This window comes from Pangasianodon hypophthalmus, chromosome 1, assembly GCF_027358585.1.
Source record: "Pangasianodon hypophthalmus isolate fPanHyp1 chromosome 1, fPanHyp1.pri, whole genome shotgun sequence".
Lineage (NCBI taxonomy): Eukaryota > Metazoa > Chordata > Actinopteri > Siluriformes > Pangasiidae > Pangasianodon > Pangasianodon hypophthalmus.
In genome coordinates, this window is record NC_069710.1 from 1,518,336 (window position 1) to 1,539,351 (window position 21,016).

Sequence of the window (21,016 nt, forward strand, 5' to 3'; positions counted from 1 at the left end):
TACACACACACATATATATATCACACATGGAGGTTAAAAGAGAGCAGTTTGTGTGTAATATAAGACAGTTCTATAATCAATACTGCAAAGTGAACTAATTGATCACTTCTGTCAGTCTGTGTAAATGTAAGGATCTGTCTCTGATGCACAGGCTTAATCTTTCCTTGTGAGCAGTTCATCATCGTGGAAGCTGCCCTATGTACTGCAACATGAAGGCTGTAGGTTACTATTGCTTTCGTTCTAGGAGTAATATGTTGCATTGAGGTAATATATGATTTTGGGTGAGCTCTTGGAAATGCTTTAGTCGATTCAAGGGTAGGCAGAAGGACACATGATTAATACTAACATCACTGCTTAGAGTCTATAAAACAACATGGAGCATGACCTTCTCCTGTTTGACCATCTTGTTATGTGTCAATCTTCAGTGCTATTCTCTAAATATAGATGTTCAGTCTCACTGTAATGTTAAATGTAGCTTTTTATTAGCTATTCGTGATAACCATCCAATAAAGTACCAAACTCTACTTTTCACTGTCGCTGAGGTACATGTTTTGTACCTTTATTATGTATCTTTCTACATTTAGAGATAATTTCAGGTACATAATTAGACCTTATGGATATGTATATATTTAAAGCTTTACTCTAAATGCTAATTATAGGTACATGACATGCACATTCCCAGCTAAACGATACACACTAAAGGTACATACCCTTTATGGTACCACCACAGTGACAAGGAACAGTACAGTGAAATAGCTTTATGTCCGAGCATGTTTACGTTTTTAAGTATTTGTGTTTGTATGTTCGTAATTATTGTCCCAATTTAAAACCTGCTGCTTATTGAAGTTTAAAATGCTCTGAAATTTGGTTTCCCCCCCTTTGTTTTAGTTCTTTACGTCTCTGCTGAGTAAATTCGAGGTTCATCCTTACAAGTCATAATTGCACAGACTGATCATGTGCCATGAACTAAAAGAAAATGATTGAAAAAAACAAAAGATTTGATTTGTATTAGCTTTTTTTTATTGTTTAGAGACCCAGTTTTTAATGATCTACTGTTTAATCCTGCCTTAGATATCATCTCAGTATGGAGATCAAATTGCAAGACATGCAGTGATATGAAATATATAAGACAAGTTTATTATTATACAACATTAAAATTTACATATTCATGACAAATGCACAACACAGGAGAGATGTAACAGAATTGGCCGGGAAATACAGCATCACCAAATATGTGCAGAACAAAGATATCACTCTTTTAGTATAGCCAGTGTAATAAACGTTCATGTAGAAGCTACCATCAGCTGAGTCTCGCACCTAACAACCTTTACTTACACAAACAAGTCCAAGATGTAATGCACCCAAACTGTTCAGCTTTGCAAAATCACTTAGAAACTGATATCAAAGCCTTAGCAGTTGTATAACAGTCCTAAGGTCTGGTGCACTTGATTTATTTAGATGTAAGCCTGTAATGGAGGAGTGTTTACTTACATTCAGGACCATGTGAGATTATTACTGTCAATTGTCTGTTCAGTTTAACTGCCTGAGATTTTTTATTTCTAACTGTGTCTTATGTGATTTATGTGTAAAACAGCTAAAGTCAAGACACACCTCTCCATGGACCGTTATCAGGCTGAGTGGTTTTAAAGCCGTTTATGGGAAACATAGCTTTAAATCACCAAAAGTTGCACCGCATTAAAAGAGAAAGATGGGCAGTAAATGGCAAAAATTTGAGTAGGTCAGCTTGTGCTTAACTTTGGCTGCTTCATGGCATGTTGTAAGCAGTGTACGGCTTTAACCAGTTTGACCGTGGGCTTGAAGCCCCCCTTTAGGCTCACATCTCTCGGGACTGAGTCAGCTATATGATCTTGTACATGAAGAGTCTAGAGGACTAAAGTTTAGAGAGGACAGTGAGAGAGCAGCCTTTTGGACTCCTTGTAAAGTGGGCCACCAATCCCTGTGGTGAGCCGAGCTTTTCTGGGACAAGCACGGCTATGACGTTACAGGCGGCCCGGAATTGGAGCGAATGCTTTCGTCCTCTCATTCTAGAGCGGGACTAAGATGTGTAGGTGCTCGTGATTGGGCTAAGATCACTGTGCCAGAAGGAGATAAAGCAGGCTGCTGATCTTTCTCCACAGCTCCCATGTAGACGTTTGTCTGACTGGATCTAGCCATTGGTATAGGCCAGCCTCTGAAGCGACGTCTGTGAGTATGAGCGCGATGGGTCAGCTTTGAGTTGTTCTCTTCTTTGGCAAGAGAATGTGAAATTGAAACTTACCGATCTCCTTCAGTGAGCATACTAGATATTGGATTATTGAACTCATAATTTCTGCCCAAATATGAACTTGTGAGCAAGCTGTTCAATCACAAGTCGGGATGCTGTTTAAATATTAAGGGCCTGATGAACTTACTCCCATTGCAAAATTGAATTCTTTCATCCCATGGAAGGTACCAAGTCCTTCAGATTTGTCAGTGCTGTGATAAAGTAATATTTGAGGAAAAGTGCTGCAGTGTTGCACATTTTTCTTTTTCCCGTTTTCTTTTGTGTTGATTGTGGTAGGAGAAAGGAGCATTGTGGTGCTGCAGTCTGATGTGCATCAGTAAACCTACATTTATGTGTGTTAAGCTATTATTAGGCATTCAAATTGTAGCCCTGTTTTTATTTGCACAAAGCAGTGTGGCAGAAGAGCCATTTAACAGTAGTAAGGCATTCTGGTATAGTTTACCACCACATGATGCTGTTAGATATAGTGCCACTTTTTCTCTCTTAGTGTTGAATAGATGGATGACGTGTTTGATCCACTGGGACAATGTATTTCAGGCTTGTATTCTGACTTCATTTCATTGTGTCATTACTTTGTTCTAGGACCTAAGAGTCTACTATTATTAACCATCATGCATTATGTACTAGCTGACAGGATACTGGTTTAATTATTTCTCATGACGACTTTCAGGTAAACTTCTTGATTAACACTATTCCAGTCAGCTATATTTACTACTGAATTTGATCTAGAGTAGAATTGCTAAGCTGCTGCTTTGTTAAACCAGTGATAACACAAAACGTCTTGAATAAAGTCTCATCGTTATGCGCAGCAAGTAAACCAGTGCTGTCGACGTTGGTTCTTGCGATTGAATCATTATCTAAACAGTGAGAAAGCACTTTTTTTTTTATTTTCTTCCCACTACACAAGTTCCCTGTTTAATTTACAGTACAGCGGATCTTTGTTCCCTAAGGGTCTTCTTTTTAACAGTCTCATCTCAACTGGTGCGTGGTGGTTCGTCAGGAGTTAACACTCAATCAGGAACTAGGCCAGTTACATCCCATTTTCACACTTCCCATCCTGAGGGACGTGTGTGTGTGTGTGTGTGTGTGTTAGCATGTTAGCCCTAACCACATCTGCATGTCTGTGTATGAACTAGTGCATTTAAACTGGATTTTAGCCTAAGGGAATGATCATTCATCATAGATCATTTACACTCATGATCTAGTCATGTCAATATGTTGTGTGTGTCTTTTGGTATTTCATGTTCACACACGTCTCACACACAAACCCACATGCTTTGTTGTTATAAAGGAAGTCATCTGCACGCTCTTCCATATCACTGTGTGTGATTCACCACAGATTTTATGCCCTGCATTATGGAGTGTGAGAACTGAAGCAGAAATTTACAGTAACTGAAACACTGACTTCTGCGTTCTTACAGGACGCTGCCACTTCACCATCTCCATTCCACTGACTTATTTCATTTCAGCAGCCATTGTGCTCTCCACAGACCGAAGTTATGCAACAGCAAGCCAGTATTCGATTCAGTCTAGCAGTTACTGCATCTTTACAACAATTCACATTGCACATTAAAGTTCCACTGCAAAATAAATTATTCTTGAAGGGATTCAGCTGGATGGAAAAAAATAAAAAACTAAAGTCTGTAGAAAAAAATAATTTTGGAATTAATTTAAGGATTCACTTGGAGATTTGGAGATTTTTGCTTATACAAAAAGGTAAATAAATTTTGATAAGTTTATCTGAATAAAGGCAGTCTATAATTAAAAAAAAAAAAAAAAAAAACAGTGATGCCATTAAATGGTCTATAGATCATCGTCAAAGAATCTGACCTCAGTCATCAGTTTGATTAATCAAGATTGATGTGTTGTGGGATTAGCATTTATCGTTAGCATGAGCGTCTCTGAGGCAGAAGGGTGTGTACACAGCCTCGCTTTTTATAGAGCGCATCCACGTCTGCAACTAAATATTGACAAGCTTAAACATTTTCTCCAGCGACCAGTGGCCAGTCTTATACTGAGAGGAGTATTGCTTTGTCAGTGTTGTAATACGTCGCAGTCTTGGTATTGTACCAAGTTCACATCTATCCATGTGGTGAATCAAAGGAGCAGTTCATTAACTGCTGTGAGAAATAGGAGGATGAGCCTGGAAGCCCTAAAGCAAGAGAAAATACAGACTGAAATGTGTAGCTTTAGCCTATGTGACATTCTTCTGCCTGCTGTATCATGAATTGATAATCACCTCAGGAAACTGCTAAGAGCTCTTCTCTCTCCTTACGCCTCTGTTATATCAGTTAACTGTGTATGAGTTAAGATGCGCCTTTTTATTGGGATTTTGTTTATGATGAGTGCAAGAGAGTGCATAAGACAGGCTGTTTTTCATCTAAAGCTTTCCAGCACATCTGCTAGCAGGATGGCCACTTTATTGTAAAAGTAAATCATTGTGTACGCAGCGTACACAATCACCACACTGCAGCTCAAAAACCAGAACGTGAAACTCTACACCACTGTCACATACAACAGCTGATCTAGACGTAAGTAAATGGTTTGTATTGTTTGGAAAGCTTGGTGTTTTTTTAGACCCTTTATGGCCATCACTAGTGTCTTTCCCTTTTACCTTGCTGGATTTTTTTTTGTTTTGTTTTGTTTTGTTTTTTTTTTTGACTCATGTTGACAACATGCAATTTCCGTGGAAGTGTTCTACAGTTTTAGGATTATTTTGGTTGCTGAAACCTCAAAAATGTGAAGCTGGTGGGGCGTACTGTCAAATTCCTGCAAACCTCAGCCTTCTTAACCCGTGCATTAACTCTCCGTTTGTGTTAGCTGTGTGCTTTCATCGTTAACATATGCTAAACCTAATGCTTAGCTGTTGATTTCAGATATTGTGTGGTATTAGAAAATCATTATTTCTCTCGTTTGCTCTCGGTCTGTATGTCCACAATCACTGTTTGTAATGTCACACTGTTAGACTTACATTTACACGTTACTTTGAAGCACACCAGCAGCCCTGTCATATTCTACCAGCTTTGATGCATATACATATAGGACCTCTATTCTTTTTCCTGACCTTCATTTTCCCTGAAAAATGGGCCTACGAAGAGAACTAAAATTAAGCTTGCTCTCTTTTTCCCATTTCCATTTTTCTTACAGTGGACTCTGTGTTGGAACTGCAGGTCAGACTTCTATACATACTCAGCTACAGTGGCATTGCAGAGCACTTGTGTCATGTTTAAAATGTTAAAACGTGTCCTAAATTAGAAGCAGTTTAGTGATTTGCTCTGTCAGTGCCTTACACTGATGCTGCACGGAGAGATTTTTTCACCAGCCTCCTGTTCTGCTGCTGTGAAATGGTGTGAAAGAGAAGTTGGCCTGTGAAGCCTGTTCTTCCTCACTCCAATAGATCGCTCGGTCTCGGGAGATATTCATTAGCATTTCTCACTTTCCCTCGATCACTCTCTCTTCCACTTCCTGTCTTTCTCCCTGTACCGCAGATCTCTCTCATCGTTCTCCGCCGCCATGTTCTCCTCTGTGCCTCATCCATCCACTTACTCCACATCCTGTCAAGCTCTCAGTCCATTACAGTCTGATAAACCTGATCAGCTCTCTGCATCAGCTTGAGCCATTTACTCATTTACCTTTTCTTTAGTGAATCATGCCATGATTCCTTAAGAAAATTATTTTCAAGCCTTACTTTCACCTCATAGGCTTCAACTTTACCAGCCATGTAACCTTGAGGTGCCTGCTAACTTTAAATATAATATAGGAAATGGCTGCTGTTTGAAGTTAATGATGTGAAATGATGTGTCTAAAGTGCCAGAGTCTCCTACATTTTTATACTAGCAGATATAAGTAAAATAACCAGAATTATTCAGAAATTTGAAGGACCCAGTGAGATTAAAAGATTGATGACTCCCTTTACTCTGATACTGTGTCTGTGTTTAAGTGGTTATCTGTTCGTGCTAATTTATACCTCCCCTTTTCTGACCTGTACAGATTCGGCAGAAGCGGGCCCATGTACCTTATCTGCTGCTCTGAGACCTGGAACCTGGACACACTGAGAACGAACTCCCCCTTACAAGGCCAATGACCTTCTACACAGTGCGTTTCCAATGTTAGCTGTCAGTGTTCAGACGTTGTGGGTGACAACCTCTCTGTTTATATTAGTCACATAGAAGTTTATGCTTGAAGCCAGAAATGTTGAGCATTCTGCATAAATGCAGTATGAAGACACGTTTGAAAGTAGCATTTGGGAGATGTTTGCTAAACTCTTCTATTATAAAAGCACACAGATGCACAGCTACAGTTGAGTGCAAAAGTTTGCATCCCCTATGATTTCTGAGTAGAAAAATACACTTCTATTTGATACAGTTTATCCACAAGAAAAAAAACAGCATATTAAAAATGAAATGTGGGTGTATGCTGCAACAAGACAAGTGTTTAAAACAAAAGGCAAAATAAACAACTCTCAACTTGTTTGTCATAATGAAGGACCACATTAAAATGTGATGTTTGTGTAAATGAAATTTCTTTGTCTTTATTTTTTCTAAAGGTGTACAAACATTTGCACTCAAGCGTGCCGAGCAGAGATTTGAAAGTGTGTGTACTCTAAGCCATAGTGGCCTTATTAACGACTATTGTGATGCATATTATGTGTTGTATAACTGACTCTCTGAAAATGTGATCTCATGGAGAATTTTATCGCTGATTATATAATGTGTCAAAGAAGAAATGAAGCTGTTTTAATCATCTTTTTCATTTGCATCCACAGGATCGACTCATTGGTGTGTGTCAGATTCTGTGATGGAAAATCGTGGTGAGTGAGTGACTGTTTCACAGAGCACATACTTGTTTGGTTTGGGTTTCCATCTTGTTGTTGTTGTTGTTGTTGTTAAGGGTTATGGTGAGCTGCTTGAATGTTTCGTACTGTAGACTGATGCTGGTTGCATCCACAGCATGTTGATATTTCTGTCTTTAAATAAACGTTATCAAGACGCGATTTACGTCATTGGGTATATTGGGTTATTAGGTTATTCACTGAACAGCTAGATCTGTTTTTAGCTTGCATCTCACAAATGTATGCTACAGACAGCTGCTATTTCCTGAGCTTTAGAAGATTCTTCTCGGCTGAAGAATGAATGGCAGATAGCACCTGATAATCCTAATGTCATGAATTTTTCTTTGTTACTGGTATGGAGGCCTATTGGGTCAGTTTTGTTTTGAGTTTCAGCGTCACTGCAACACTTGATGTTCTCAAGTTCACCATGGTCATGTGCCCACTTCACCGCACAGTTGAGTGTAGCACGTTTTCCAGGTCGCAGCAGCAGGTTCTGGACTCAGGCAGAACCAACCAGCAGGCTGTGCATGTTTGGATCAGTGCCTCAGTGTAGACGCTGTAACTGGGACACAGAGAAATAGGACTGCAGCCCGCTTTATTATCACTAGAGCTCATTCGGTTTCGTCTTGTATTGGGATGGTGCCTGCGTTGCTAGTGCATCCTGAACCTGTTAGAGCTCTTTTCAAGGTTGGAGTTCAGGATTCACTTTTATTCGTAACTCTACCTCTCTGTCCGGCTCTCTGAGGTTTCAGTGTGCAATTTTCTGTTGTTGTGGTTTAATGGCTTGGGAATTTCATAGCTGCTCCTCTAGGAGAATAAATATTATTAGGGTTTGTCTCTGAATTTCTTGTCTGTAAAATGTTTACCTAAGGTCTTTTTGTAAGAATGAAAGTTTAACTATTTTATTTATCCCATGAAATGTGCAGTGACTTAAGTAGTTATTTGAAAATATAATTAATTCACAATATTTATTTGATATACGTATAGTCACTGGAGCTACTTGATGGATTGTTTAGTTTAAAATGTAAATTGATTTATATGTTGCCATAGAGAACAGTTTGAATTAGTATAATACTCAAATAGTAGCACTTTTTTTCATTGAATTTGGTGTCATTTGCATTCTGGCAGCTTCAAAAAACTATCTGCTCAGAAACTGTATTTTGGGCATTGCAGGATCTCTAAACACCCTGATGCGGAGCACAAATATCCAACCATTCAGGACAAAGCTGACGCCTCCATGCCTGCCAATCACGTTGCTTGTAAATTCAGAAAGCTCTTGCAATATCATTCCGGTCTTTAAGCCTAGGCAGTGTTTTGGTGTAGCTGTGTAAGCAAAACTAAGTTGCTGTGTATATTTAAAATTTTTGAAAAAACTAGCTACATCAGACTTCTGTCTGAGTCTCGGACATTGCCGTCAATAATCTTTAAAGTTCCCCTGTGGAGAGAGCCACACATTTACTCTATATGTGAATTTCTATATTCACAGCCCTTTGACAGTCATGACCGCTTGGTAGCCAGTTTGGCAGCGTTACTGATTCACCCTCTCTCCCCTTAATCACCCTCCCAGTTCTCTTGGCTGTGTTCCTCCTCATGTTTGACGTTGCTACAGTCTGGTGATGTCAAATGGCCTTCCTCATTTCCAGCGTCAGCTCTGTCTGACCTCAGCGGGGTGTCAACTGAGCAAGTTTGGATGAATGTTAGAAACTGTGGCTTATTAAACCGGGAAGTATTGCACTACTTGACTGCTGAGTGTGTGTTTTGGCTTCTCTTCCACTTCCTAGTTTGTCTCTGTCTCTGGCTTGTAAGATACAAGCCTTACACTTTAAATGCTGTAATGAGTCAGTCATTTAAGTGCATTTAAAAAAAAAAAATCACTGAATTATTGAGGCATTTAGACGGAATGAGACATATTACTCGTGCTACGTTTAATATAACCTAACCTGTTCTCTAGTGACTGAGACAGATCTGCGGAAAGGTGACCTCTTTAAATGATGTGGTTAGAGAAATTGTAAATGGAGGAAGTGGAGCTTTGCATTGGAAGTCTGTGAGCGTCATTCATAAATGTGGCACACGTACACACTCATTTTCCTCTAATGGACTGTTCTGGATAAGCTGCATGCTTGGAATTCCAATGGATGTGCCACTAAAGGATTGTGCTCACTGTTCCCTCTAGGGGGCACAACACTGTTTTCTTTTATTTCAATGAAAATATTTTGGGGATAAAGCAGGAGCTGGATGTGAACCAGATAAACCACATCTATAAATATTTTTCTTCTCAGGGGTTGGAATGTCCAAAAAAAAATAATAATAACTTCCTTAGTAATTGTTTGGATGAATGAGGATTAAGGGGAAAAACAAAAGGCATATTCAAATTGAAGAACCTTGCATTTACGTTTGCATTTTTAAAATTATTGTTATGAAAATTAAAATTATTCAATTATAAGGCAGAGGGATTTCTCTTTTTCTAGCACTGCCTCTGTATGAATGGGCGATATTCCATTCTTCATATTGTTAACCATATTGTTCTAATTAAGTATCTTTTTGTCGTGCACAAGAGCAACCTCTTAATCTCTTCCTTACACACACACACACACACACACACACACACACACAGACACACATTCTGACTCTGGCTCCCTGGAATGATAGGCATCCATCTGTATTTGTGCTAACTTACAGGCTTAAGTCAGTTAGGCAGAGGGAGGGTCAGTGTAAAGGAAAGGGGTGGGGAGTTGTAGAGGGAGGAGTGCAGAATTCCAGAAGGGAAGAAGGGAGGGAATGTTGGTGAGAGAGACACAGAACAGAAGGGAGAGCTCTGTAAAGATAAGTGGGTAGAAGAAAAGATTGGCAGTAAGAAAGCCTTCTGAAGTGGAGAACCTAAGCAAGTCAAGAGTTGAGCAGGTGGGACGCTCTTGTTTCTCAGTGCAAAGTGGCCTTTTCTAGGGCACAGCTGAAAGCGTAGGCCCTTAGGGCCAAGAGTATGGGACAGAGCTTCTCTCTGGAGATTGCATCTCAGGACACCAATACACACACTGGTGAGTCACATGTATACACACCACAGACATTATCTGAGGTTTAGCTACGTAAATGTAGATTCAAAATTTACAGGAGGCAAAGTGTTTCTGCAATGAGTAAAACCACTCGGAACAGGCCTTGGGTTATCTGAAATGTGGTGTAACACTAGTGACTCTAAATCTGTCTGTCCGTATTGAAGTCATATGGATCAGGTGACTTGTAAAATTTATGGGACAAATTTGTCTTCAACAGCAAGGACCACTTAAGTGCACAGTGTTTTTTTTTTTTTTTTTTTTTTAGTAAGTGATTGAAGCATATTTCTTAAGTAGGATTCTGTAATATTCTCTCAGCACTATGCTGATGGGACTAAGCCCAGAAAAGTCTTCCCAAAGTTTGCTTTCTGTCAGCACAGAATCAGAAGAAGGACTGAGCACTTATTCTGGCTCTAGGAGTAATTTAACAAAGAATTATTTGCGGTTTCCTTCAAAACATTCCACAAACATTCCAAAAACTTTTTTTTTGTCCTGCCTTTGCTTATGTTTCAGTCTGATTGTGTTTCAGTCTGATTATGTTTCTCACATATGCAGCGACTGGGCAAACTGTGCTTATTTTCAAAGGACCTTTCGGATTGTGTGTTTGGCAGAAGACTGATCTTAATATGTGGATTTAATCTCTTCACTGTTCAACAACATTATTATTAGTAGTAATGGTAGTTGTTGTTGTTGTTGTTGTTGTTGATGGTCTCACTTCAATGTCAGTGAGTGATTCATATGTACAGTGTAGCCCTTTGTGTAACCCACACTGACATTCTTAACTACTTAAATAAACTAATCGGTTATAGTTGCCATTCTTCTGTCAGACCCGCATGTTTGGTATCTCATTCCTGAATATCAAGCTAACAGTTTTAGGTTACAGTTGTAGGCTGTTTCAGGTTTTCTGGTTGTTCAGAGAACATTTCTGCCTACCATTTATAAACAGTCCTTCAGCTTTGCTGCATTTTATTTGGACCACTGATGGTTCTGTGTTGTTAGTTTTGTCCAAACTTGGGGCATTTTCAAGTCAATAATTTGAGATCATTCAGGAGCAAAGCATTATAATAACATATGTGGTTTAGAACATTGCATGAATGTTTGTTCGTTCTGTAACATTACTGCTTAACATACTTGGAAGCGTTCAGATATTTTTCTGATGATATTGTGTTAGATGAGCTGACAGACTGTGTTGCTTCCCCAAATCTCAAAGTCCTCTGGCCTGTTTTTTGAATGTATCTAAATGGAGATAGAGATGTCAATAGTGTAGACAGCTTAGGGTCTTTTTCTGCATACAGGAATTATTCAGACGCCAAGTTCTGCTTGGCCAAAATGACCAGCCAAACGCCACGGCCAAGTTTCATTTCACAATACAGGCTCCTTTGTTTGGTCAGCGGGCTCTCCTCAGCTTTGCCCTTGTTGATGCTGGATTCACTTACGGCTACTTCTAATGCAAAATGTCACCTTTATAAGAGTTGTGCTGAACCTTTCAGTAAAGCCATATTACAGAAGTGATCACTGAATTAGCTCTGTATTAGTCATTCTCAGTATCACTTGGCTAATTTATATAAAAGACAGCAGCACTTCCTGACATCATGTCTGTGGTTTGTATGGATGTATTTTGTGAGTGTGTTTCCCCAACTGACCAGCTTAGCTTACTTATCTACACAAACTGCTCCAGGCATCACACTTTCCTCTAAACCCCTGACAGATATCCTCTCTGCATTAACTGAACAGCATACGCACCTGATTCTGTGTGAAGCCTGGGGCTGTGTGCATCCATGCAATACACAATTAGATTTGCATCTATGATGCATTTTACATGTACAGGACTAAACCTACTGATGCCTTTTGCTTTGTTCATGTCTGTCTTGGGACATTATATCTGTATGTCTACGCAACATGGGCTAAATGGTATACTGTCGTTATGTTGTTCGTCATTGCAGTTTTTATGCCTTCACGGCTTTTTGAAGCACTTTGATGAAGTCCTAAAGACGGCTTTTTTAAATATATATATAGATATATTTATATTACATTGTTGGATGCTATGTTTCATCAAACCTCCACAAAAATATTCGACTGAAATGTTTGGGATTAGGATGCTTACAGCCCACAATCAGAAATATTTTCATTTGTTAAAGCAACTGTTCTGTACATGGCAAATGGCAGCAGTGTAATGGTTATAAATAAATGACAAGTGACGCAGCCATATACAGCGGTCGTGCTGTTACAGTCATGGCATTGCTTTTTGTTTTGTTTTTTTTTTTTGATTGTGTTAAGCCCTTGCTGTGTTTCACAACAGATTTTGTGTCATGCAGTTTGTAGTACAAAAAAAACCCCATATAGTGAAGAAAAGAAGGATTTCATTAAGCAGCATGGTGTTCTGTCCTGAGTTGATGTGTAAATGTGACCTGCTTCATCTCTCTGTAGAGGACAATGAGATTCTGATTTGTTTGATCGAGGGAGTTGGCTGGGGCTTTTCAAGATGAACATGGAGTTCATGCTGGGAAATGTTTTCTAGCCTGACTGAATGTTATTTCGTATGGTTCTGTTTAAAGCTGGATTGCTGCTGAGCCTGAAAATCTGTTGTTTTCACTAGAGCTGCAACTTTCTTTCCTGAATGTTCTATTGATTATTCAATAATTATTTAAATCTTATATAATGACACAAGAAGCTTTAAAGATGGTTTTATTTTAATGCTTTAAAGTATAATCAGTGTAATATAAATTATATGAAATGTTTTTTTTTTTTTTTTTTTTTTTTTTTTTGCGGGCTGTATCCCAAAATGACATTTATTTATTTATTTATTTATTTATTTATTTAAAGAAATAATAGAAGCTTACTCAAGCAAATTCAAGTGTCACGTAAACAAAATGTTGGGTTAAACATTAAAAATTTCAAATATACCATTTCAGATTCCACATTGTTGTGGTTATAACCACCGGTACAATACAAATGCAGTTGTTGTTTTTTTTTTTGTTTTTTTTATACACACCTCCGCCCACAAAATCTCCATCTAGCGCCATAAACCGTTCTTGGTTATGTTCCTCTGGAGTTCCTAGGTTCCAAGAAGAACCCCTTCAGGAACTTGAACAGCCCGTTCCATAAACATCCGGTTCACGAACAACATGCTTTTTGGACTGCTCCAGGGCTTGATCAATTAGAAATCCTCACTCTATCCTTCTTTAAATTCACAAGAAACCCATTGGAAGTAAAAAGACAGTAAATCTAAGAGCTCAGTCTTGCAGGCTGATTTAATGGCGCATTAATATGATGGCTATAGCCATGAATACAACTTATATTTGCTTATGCCACAGTATCGTGATTTGTAGCTTTCTGGAAATAAATTGATGATACAGTAGTGTGGGGTGCAAACTTCCAGATTCATTTATAAACATACTAATATGTTAGTTTTGTCAGAGACATTTTATTACAGAAACCTGAGAATATAACACTGTGAATAGGCCTAAATTTATTTATTTACTTACTTACTTACTTTTTTTGAGCAAGTATTTGGATCTGGTGCTGGGAGAAAACCATACAAAATTAAGAAAGTAGAACCTGCTGGCTGACAACGAGGCATTGCTGTATTAAATCTATAGACGTTAGAGGTGGCAGTAGTTGTATCAATCATTTGGATTATTTTCTAATAATTTCTGTTAGTACAATTATTGAATGTCCTTTTTTATAATTAGTATAATTACGGTGGTTGTGAAAGTTTAACCTGATTTGTAAAAGATCATTTGTTTAAGCTGTATATGGAGTTTTGGGGAAATGGCCAGCCCATTAGCACGGACGTGCACAGAGTACATTACTCACTGGCTGACGCGTGTTGTTTTTGCTCATCTGTTTTACTGTTTTCCATTTCATACTGGCGTGGTGAGTGGGTGGGGGTCATCTATGTATGCCCCCACCCACCTGCCTCTTTCAGGATCAGGGTGGAGTGTCATTTCCTCCCTCTGTTTCCCAGGCTTCCCCCCCGTTCTGAGCCCTCTCAGACTCTCACAGCTATTAGCACACAGCCCTATAGCGCAGGATGTGAAGTCGGCTCTCACCTCGCCACTCAAACGGACACCTTTATCAACAAGCTGTGCCATCTGAATCTGGGTCTGCCTGATCTGCTTTCTCCTGCGCACTCAGATCAGAGCTGTGAGCAATACTGAGTCCATTAAGGTCCATTATCCATGAGCAGGGAGCTTGGACAGCTCAGCTTCGTGTTCAATATGTCCAGACGATCTGCTTAATGACTCAGCCAACTGCCTGGTCAAGCTGCATACTGCAGCGCTCGGTTGTTCCTTTTTCAGAGACACAGCGACCGGGAATCCGTTCTGCCTCGTTCTCTGCGCGTTGTGATGGATGCCTGGTCAGTGGATACTTAGTCTCAGCACTGTAACTGTCTTATATTTGGATGGCTGCCTGTGTAGACTTGGAATATATTGTACTGGAGGATGAGATCAGTGTGAGAGACTGCATGTGTCATTATTGCTGCTTTAGCAGTGTGATGTGGATATTGAGTATGAGTTTCTGTAGATTTCTCTCACACTATCCCCTTCACATGAGGACCTGGAGCTCCAGATTTAAAATAAACAACCTCTGCCAAGTCTGTCTGGTTTTTTAGCTCCAGAGGACTATAGTTGGTCCCACCACAAGGACCGTTTATGCGGCTTCTGACACCTCTGCTATTTTGCAAAGGATCTTCCAGAAAAGAAAGAAGTTGAAGTTTTCTTAGCTCCTCATGGCCTGCTGCTTCCACACCCTTCGACATGGCAGCTGGAGCCCAGGTAGTTTTACTTTCTAACTCTTTCTAACTCAGTGTTGATTCAGACTCCTTGTGAAGCGGTGTTGGTGTCTTTTAGGATGTGCCGTTTGATTCTGGGAAGCAAAATGGCATGGGGGCAATACTAATTTCCAGCTGTAGATTTCATTACAGGAAGATAGGGCAGCCAGTTTTATATCAGCCATTCGGAATGTATGCATGGCTCTGTGGGATTTGCTGAAAATAGCACTAATAGAAGATTAAAAAGACAGTTCTACTTGTGTTGCTTGAAGCATCCTTACATCTCCTCTCCTGACAGCTAGTCTCTAACCAGCTGGTTTTCTGCTAACTGTATAACCATATGACATACAACTTGCCAACGTATTGCGTTTTTAAAAATTCGTTTTCCAAGCTTTTTTTTAAACAACCCCATGACACGGTAATACTGTACAAGAGATCCATGGTGAAAGTGGCAGAGTTATCTGTTATAATTTAGCCTTCCAGTCCCTCAACCTTACCCCAGCTGAGCTGTTCTGGGAGGAGATGGATTGAAAGGTTTCAGAGAGCTGACCAACCAGCTGTGCAAACTCCTGGGATGTCATGCTAGAGGCACAACATAGCCACTTACAAACCAACAAAAACACTGATTTATTAAGATTTTAAAAAGCTAGGTGTCCCCAAGTTTAAGACAGACAGTGTGTATGTATGTCATGTTGCTCACTTCCCAATAGATTTTCATGTGTTGCCGTGTTCAGAGGGAGCTAGACGTTTGCATTCAATGAACATTTGGTCGCTGGGGTGGATTATGTGCCTGCCATGTTGTGGGAAAGTCTGGGCAGAACAGAAGCACTGTCGCCAGGAAATCCTGTGTTTGCCGGATTGGATGTTAAATTACTGCTAATGCTGATATTAAATGATAAATATTTTGTTTTAAGATTACCAATTTGATGGAAAATAAATAACCTAATCTATCTCAATCCTAATAATGACACTTATACCAGGGCAACTTATCTACACTATATGGCCTAAAGTAATTTGGACACCTGACTATAACACCCCTATGTGGGTTCTTCCCCAAACTGTTTCCACAAAGTTGGAAATACAAATGTCTTTGTATGCTCTAGCATTAACATGTCCTTTCACTGGAACTAAGAGACCCAAACATGTTCCAGCATCACAGCACCCCTGTGCACAAAGTGAGGTCCATAAACACATGGTTTACCAAAGACGATGTGGAAGAACTCGAGTGTTCTGCACAGAGCCCTTACCTCAACCCCACTGAACACTTTGGGATGAACTGGAACACCAACTTCACTCCACGCCCAACATGAGTGCCATCAGGTTATTATAACCGGAAACAGAGGAACAGCTCAAAGCTAATGCCCGTGGTTATGGAATGGGACGTTCAGTACTCAGGTGTCTGCATACTTTTGGTGATATAGTGTAGTTAAAGGCTATTTTTTGTGCGTATCAAGTGCAGGGTTCAAGTCTTGCTAACATCTTGGTGCCAGATACCACAGCATATCTTCAGAGTCCATGCCTCCATGGCTGTTTTGGTAGCACAAGGGGGACCTAGACAATATTAGGCAGGTGGTTTTAATGTTATGGCTGATCTCTCTCTCCCTCTCTCTCTCTTTCTCTGTGTGTGTGTGTGTGTGTGTGTGTGTGTGTGTGTGTGTGTGTGTGTGTGTGTATACACATACACTGACACACACAGTGTTCCAAATTATTATGCAAGTGACATATCAGTAGGATTTCAGTAAAATAGGTTTTATTTTTTCAAAGAAAGTGGTTTTGTTTTATTTCGCATATCTTTTTAAATAACTAGTATCAATCTCAGACAGGTTTGTTAATTAGTTAATTAGTTTGCCAGTTGATCTTAATTAAAGGGAAACCTACTTAAAGATGTTGTTCCACATTATTAAGCAAGTCACAGTTCTCATGCAACATGGAAAGGAAGAAAGATCTTTCTGAAGATGTCTTGCAAAGGGCATGAAAAGAACTGATATTTCATGAAAACTGAATAGAGAGCATCAAACTGTGAAAAGATTTGTGAGTGATTCAGAGCACAGATGAGTTCAGGCAGATAGAGGAAAGTTTCAGTCAGACAAATTAATGATATTGAAAAGGCAGCTATGAAAAAAAAAAGCCACTGTTGAGCAGCAAACACATATTTGAAGCTGCTGGTGTCTCTGGAGTCCCAAGAACCTCTCGATGCAGGATCCTCCAGAGGCTGGCAGCTGTGCGTGAAGCTGCATTCCAGCCATCCCTAACCAAAGATCACAAAAAGAAATGTTTGTATTGGGCAACAAGACAACAAGAATGACGTCAGAAGGAGGTGTCAGAGTGATGATTTGGGACGTGAGATGGTAGGTCCCTTTAGGGTCCCTTTAGGGTGTCACAATGACCTCTGTAAGATACGTGGAGTTCCACTTTGTGCCATGGTATAAAAAGAAGAATCATGTCTTCCGAAATAAAATTATTTTAATGCAGGACATCACATGATCCCATGCTGCGAAAAACACCACTGACTCCTTGGCTTATACCTCAAAACAGCAGCTCTAGGAGGCAATACTGGCATCCTTAAATGAAATACAGGCAGAAACTATGCATGACTTTACAAGTTCAAGGGATGAGAGAGTTGTTCGTTATCTCAAAGAAGGGTTCATTTTTAAATCTGTAACTTGAACTGTAAATATATTTTTTTTACATGTGTGTTTTTTTTTAAATTGTGTTTATTTTTTGAAAAATGATCTGTCCATGCAGCAAATATGGCAGATTTCTGTTTTAAGTTCATTATGACCCATTGAATGTTTTCAAACTGCATTCTGCATAATTATTTGGAACAACATGTTTTGTGTTCTTTGCAAAATATGCTGTTGTCATTATCAGTAATTTTACTTGTAATAACATCCACATTATAATATAATTGTTAAGGATTAAAAAGAAATCCTTAATCATACTGACTGATTTAGAAAAACAAACAAAAATGGCATGTGCATAATAATTTGGAACATGGTGTGTGTGTGTGTGTGTGTGTATCTGTGTGTGTGTATGTGTATGTGTATTTGTGTATATATATATATATATATAAAATATACACATAGTTCTGTGCAAAAGTCATAGGCACATGCAAAGAAATGCTGTAGAGTAAAGATGCCTTCAAAAATAATGAAATTAAATGTTTCTACATTTAAAAAAATCCTATAAAGAGCAGTAAACAGTAATAAATGAAACAAAGTCAGTATTTAATGTGACGATCCTTCGCTTTAAATAAATAAAGCAGTATCTGAGGTGCAGTGTGTGCAGTTTTATAAGGAAATGAGCTGGAAGTGTTACTGAGCATCTTGCAGAAGCAGCCACAGTTCTTCTGGAGACTTTGACTGTCGACTCGCTTCTTATTTCTGCAGCGAAACCCAGCAGCCTTCATTATGTTTTTATCTGAAAAGTGTCTCTTATGGAATCTGCTGCTTTCTTTACTGACATACAAACATTTTTCTGTAACATTTCATTTTGTGCTGGAAAACTAATGTTTGGAACCTAAAATGCTTTTGTACTGAATCAATAATGTAGACATCAGAAAATAAACATCTATAACAAAGTTACAAAGTGTATATATATATAGCTAGCCATGAGAGCATTAGTGAGGTTGGGCCTTTCCTGTAGTCGGCGTTCCAGTTCGATCCAAATGGTGTTCAGTGGGGTTGAGGTCAGGGCTCTGTGCAGGACACTCGAGTTCTCCACTGCAACCTTGGCAAACCTGGAGCTCACTTTGTGCTCAGGGGCATTGTCATGCTGGAGCAGGTTTGAGCCTCGTAGTTCCAGTGAAAGGAAATTGTAATGCTACATACAATATATTCTAGACAATCTTATGCCTCCCACTTGGTGGCAGAAGTTTGGGATAGGCCCACACACTGGACGAGGGTCATGGTCAGGTATAGTGTATGATGTGTATGATGTTTTGGACCTGTATTTATGGCAAAAATGTGTTGGCTACATTAATGCAAAACTAAAGATGCAACTGTCGCGTACCAAACATTGATTTACTGATCACGTCTATTTGAGATGAGGAGAAATTTGTGTAAATTGTTTTGCACTGAACTTTCCCTTTAAATCATCGCATGATGGTGTGAGTAGATAAACAATCAATGCTAATCTGTTCTTTCTCTGTGAGAGTTAAATAGAATAGAGCACACTTTATAAGTGTCAGAAGTATGGTGCATGTCTTCAATCCAGTCGTTTGTGAAGTTCATAAACACTCTGTACAGAATGTATTAGACTGGGTGATTGTTACGGCTGATAAGTGTGTGTGAGCCTGTTGACAGTCCTTTAAGTGAGAGGAATGTGAGTTCTTGGAGTAGTGAAGTGGCAGCCACTGGTCAAATGACTGAGGCTCTGTGCAGGGGGCTGTTCGCCTCCAACTACAGCTGCCAAGAAACACTGCTGTGTTTAAACAACAACTATGTTTAAAACAGTTCCTTGGAGTTTAAAACAACAGCCCTTCTGACAAGCATCATCAACTTTGTTTGAAATTTACTGAAGCCGTGCGTCCATGCATGGGCATGTTTTCATATCTTGGTGGGGACTAAATGTTCCCACAAAGATAGGAATATCTGACTGTTTGACCTTGTAGGGTTATTTGGCTGGTCAACAGGAGTAAAAGTTTTTGTTTGTTTGTTTTTTTCCACTAAAAACGGCTTTTAAAAACCTGAAAGAGCCAAAAGGTTTCCCTTTGGTCACTCAGGTTAAGATTAGGGTTAGATTTAGGTGTAGGCATAGCATTCATAATTATCTTAATGAAAGGTCCTTACAAGGAAAGTAGGACAAGTGTGTGTGTGTGTGTGTGTGTGTGTGTGTGCGCGTGTGCGTGCGTGTACCTTTTTTGTTCCTGTGCATTTTTATATGTGCTGCTGTGATTTATATTACACTCCCACTTAATCTGAACATATCTTATCTAGTTATAGAAATTCTTCTACATCTTTTGCTTAACTGGTCGTCAGAGTCTTCTAGGTTCCAGGTTTAATTTGACCCATTTCTGCTCCTTCACCTTCCTTCTAGATGATGAAAGCAGCCACCAGCACAACAGCACAGGGAGTGAAGGGGGCGATAGCACTCCTCCCCCCAAGCGCAAGGGCAAGTTATCTACGCTGGGCAAGATCTTCAAACCGTGGAAATGGAGGAAGAAGAAAAGCAGTGAGAAGTTTAAGGAAACTTCAGAAGGTGCTCACTTTTTATCGCCTTTATAAGTCTTTAGGGCCACATATGATTCTGTTTCCTGTCTGTTACCTTGAAGTTATGAAAGAAACCTTTTGCTGAGATGATGCCATCTTCACTGATGTTAATGTTATTAGACCAACATCTGGCTTAATAATTGTCTGAATCTTGTATTTCATATTGCATGGGGCTTATTTTTGTGATCATAAAGCAAACACAATAATCCACTGAATTTAGTTTGTACTTGGGTGAAGTAGGCCATTCATAAATAAAAGCAAGGAGTGAGAACAGGAAAATCCTGCCTACACCCGACCAAATTAGCTATACACCAAAGTTACACTTTTGTCTGTACAAATCTAGAACCTGCAATCACTGCTGCTTAACTTTACTAACATAACAATGAGATTAACATATCACTGAGTTAATCACATGACTTGTTTAATTAGGAGGGCTTCTGTGTGTGCTGCATTTTTCCTGACAGTTTTGGAAAGAAAGATGTCGATGAGAAGACCACGGGAGGAACTGATAGAGCAGGGAGTTCTGAAGGAGCTTCCTGAGAATGGTAGCTACTCTGCGTGTGTGTGTGTGTGTGTGTGTGTGTGTGTGTGTGTGTGTGTGTGTGTGTGTGTATGCATGCATGTGTTCTTTAAAGGATTGATATTGAGTATATAGATGGGATTCAACATATCTAGGAGTGTCCCTGTGTGTCATTGCATGAACTATACATACACACGATGTGATATCATGAGATCTCTCCTTCACCGTCTGGCAGCCTCATTCAGAGAGGGACAGGTGGTTTTAATTCAGGAAGTTGGTAACAGTCACTGTCTGTTATTATGTCACTGGTTTCTAGGGCACAACAGAAATGCAGCAGTTCCTGAGACAGA

At 39.4% G+C, this 21,016-nt stretch overlaps 1 protein-coding gene across 7 annotated transcripts in view; it reads left to right on the top strand.

Moving 5' to 3' along the window:
- Positions 1-21,016, top strand: part of phactr4b (phosphatase and actin regulator 4b) — a 32,661-nt gene that overhangs the window by 799 nt on the left and 10,846 nt on the right. The window contains exons 1-5 of one of the 7 annotated variants that reach the window (XM_026913960.3): positions 1,575-2,205; positions 6,275-6,379; positions 7,050-7,094; positions 19,974-20,135; positions 20,611-20,691. In XM_026913960.3, coding sequence (XP_026769761.2) covers positions 7,082-7,094; positions 19,974-20,135; positions 20,611-20,691 — 256 coding nt within the window. In that variant the 5' untranslated portion in view covers positions 1,575-2,205; positions 6,275-6,379; positions 7,050-7,081. Of the gene's footprint in view, positions 1-1,574; positions 2,206-6,274; positions 6,417-7,049; positions 7,095-9,884; positions 10,151-14,040; positions 14,941-19,973; positions 20,136-20,610; positions 20,692-21,016 lie in introns of those variants that run through there. The other 6 variants (XM_034305774.2, XM_026913959.3, XM_026913957.3 and 3 more) reach the window with 6 other exon arrangements.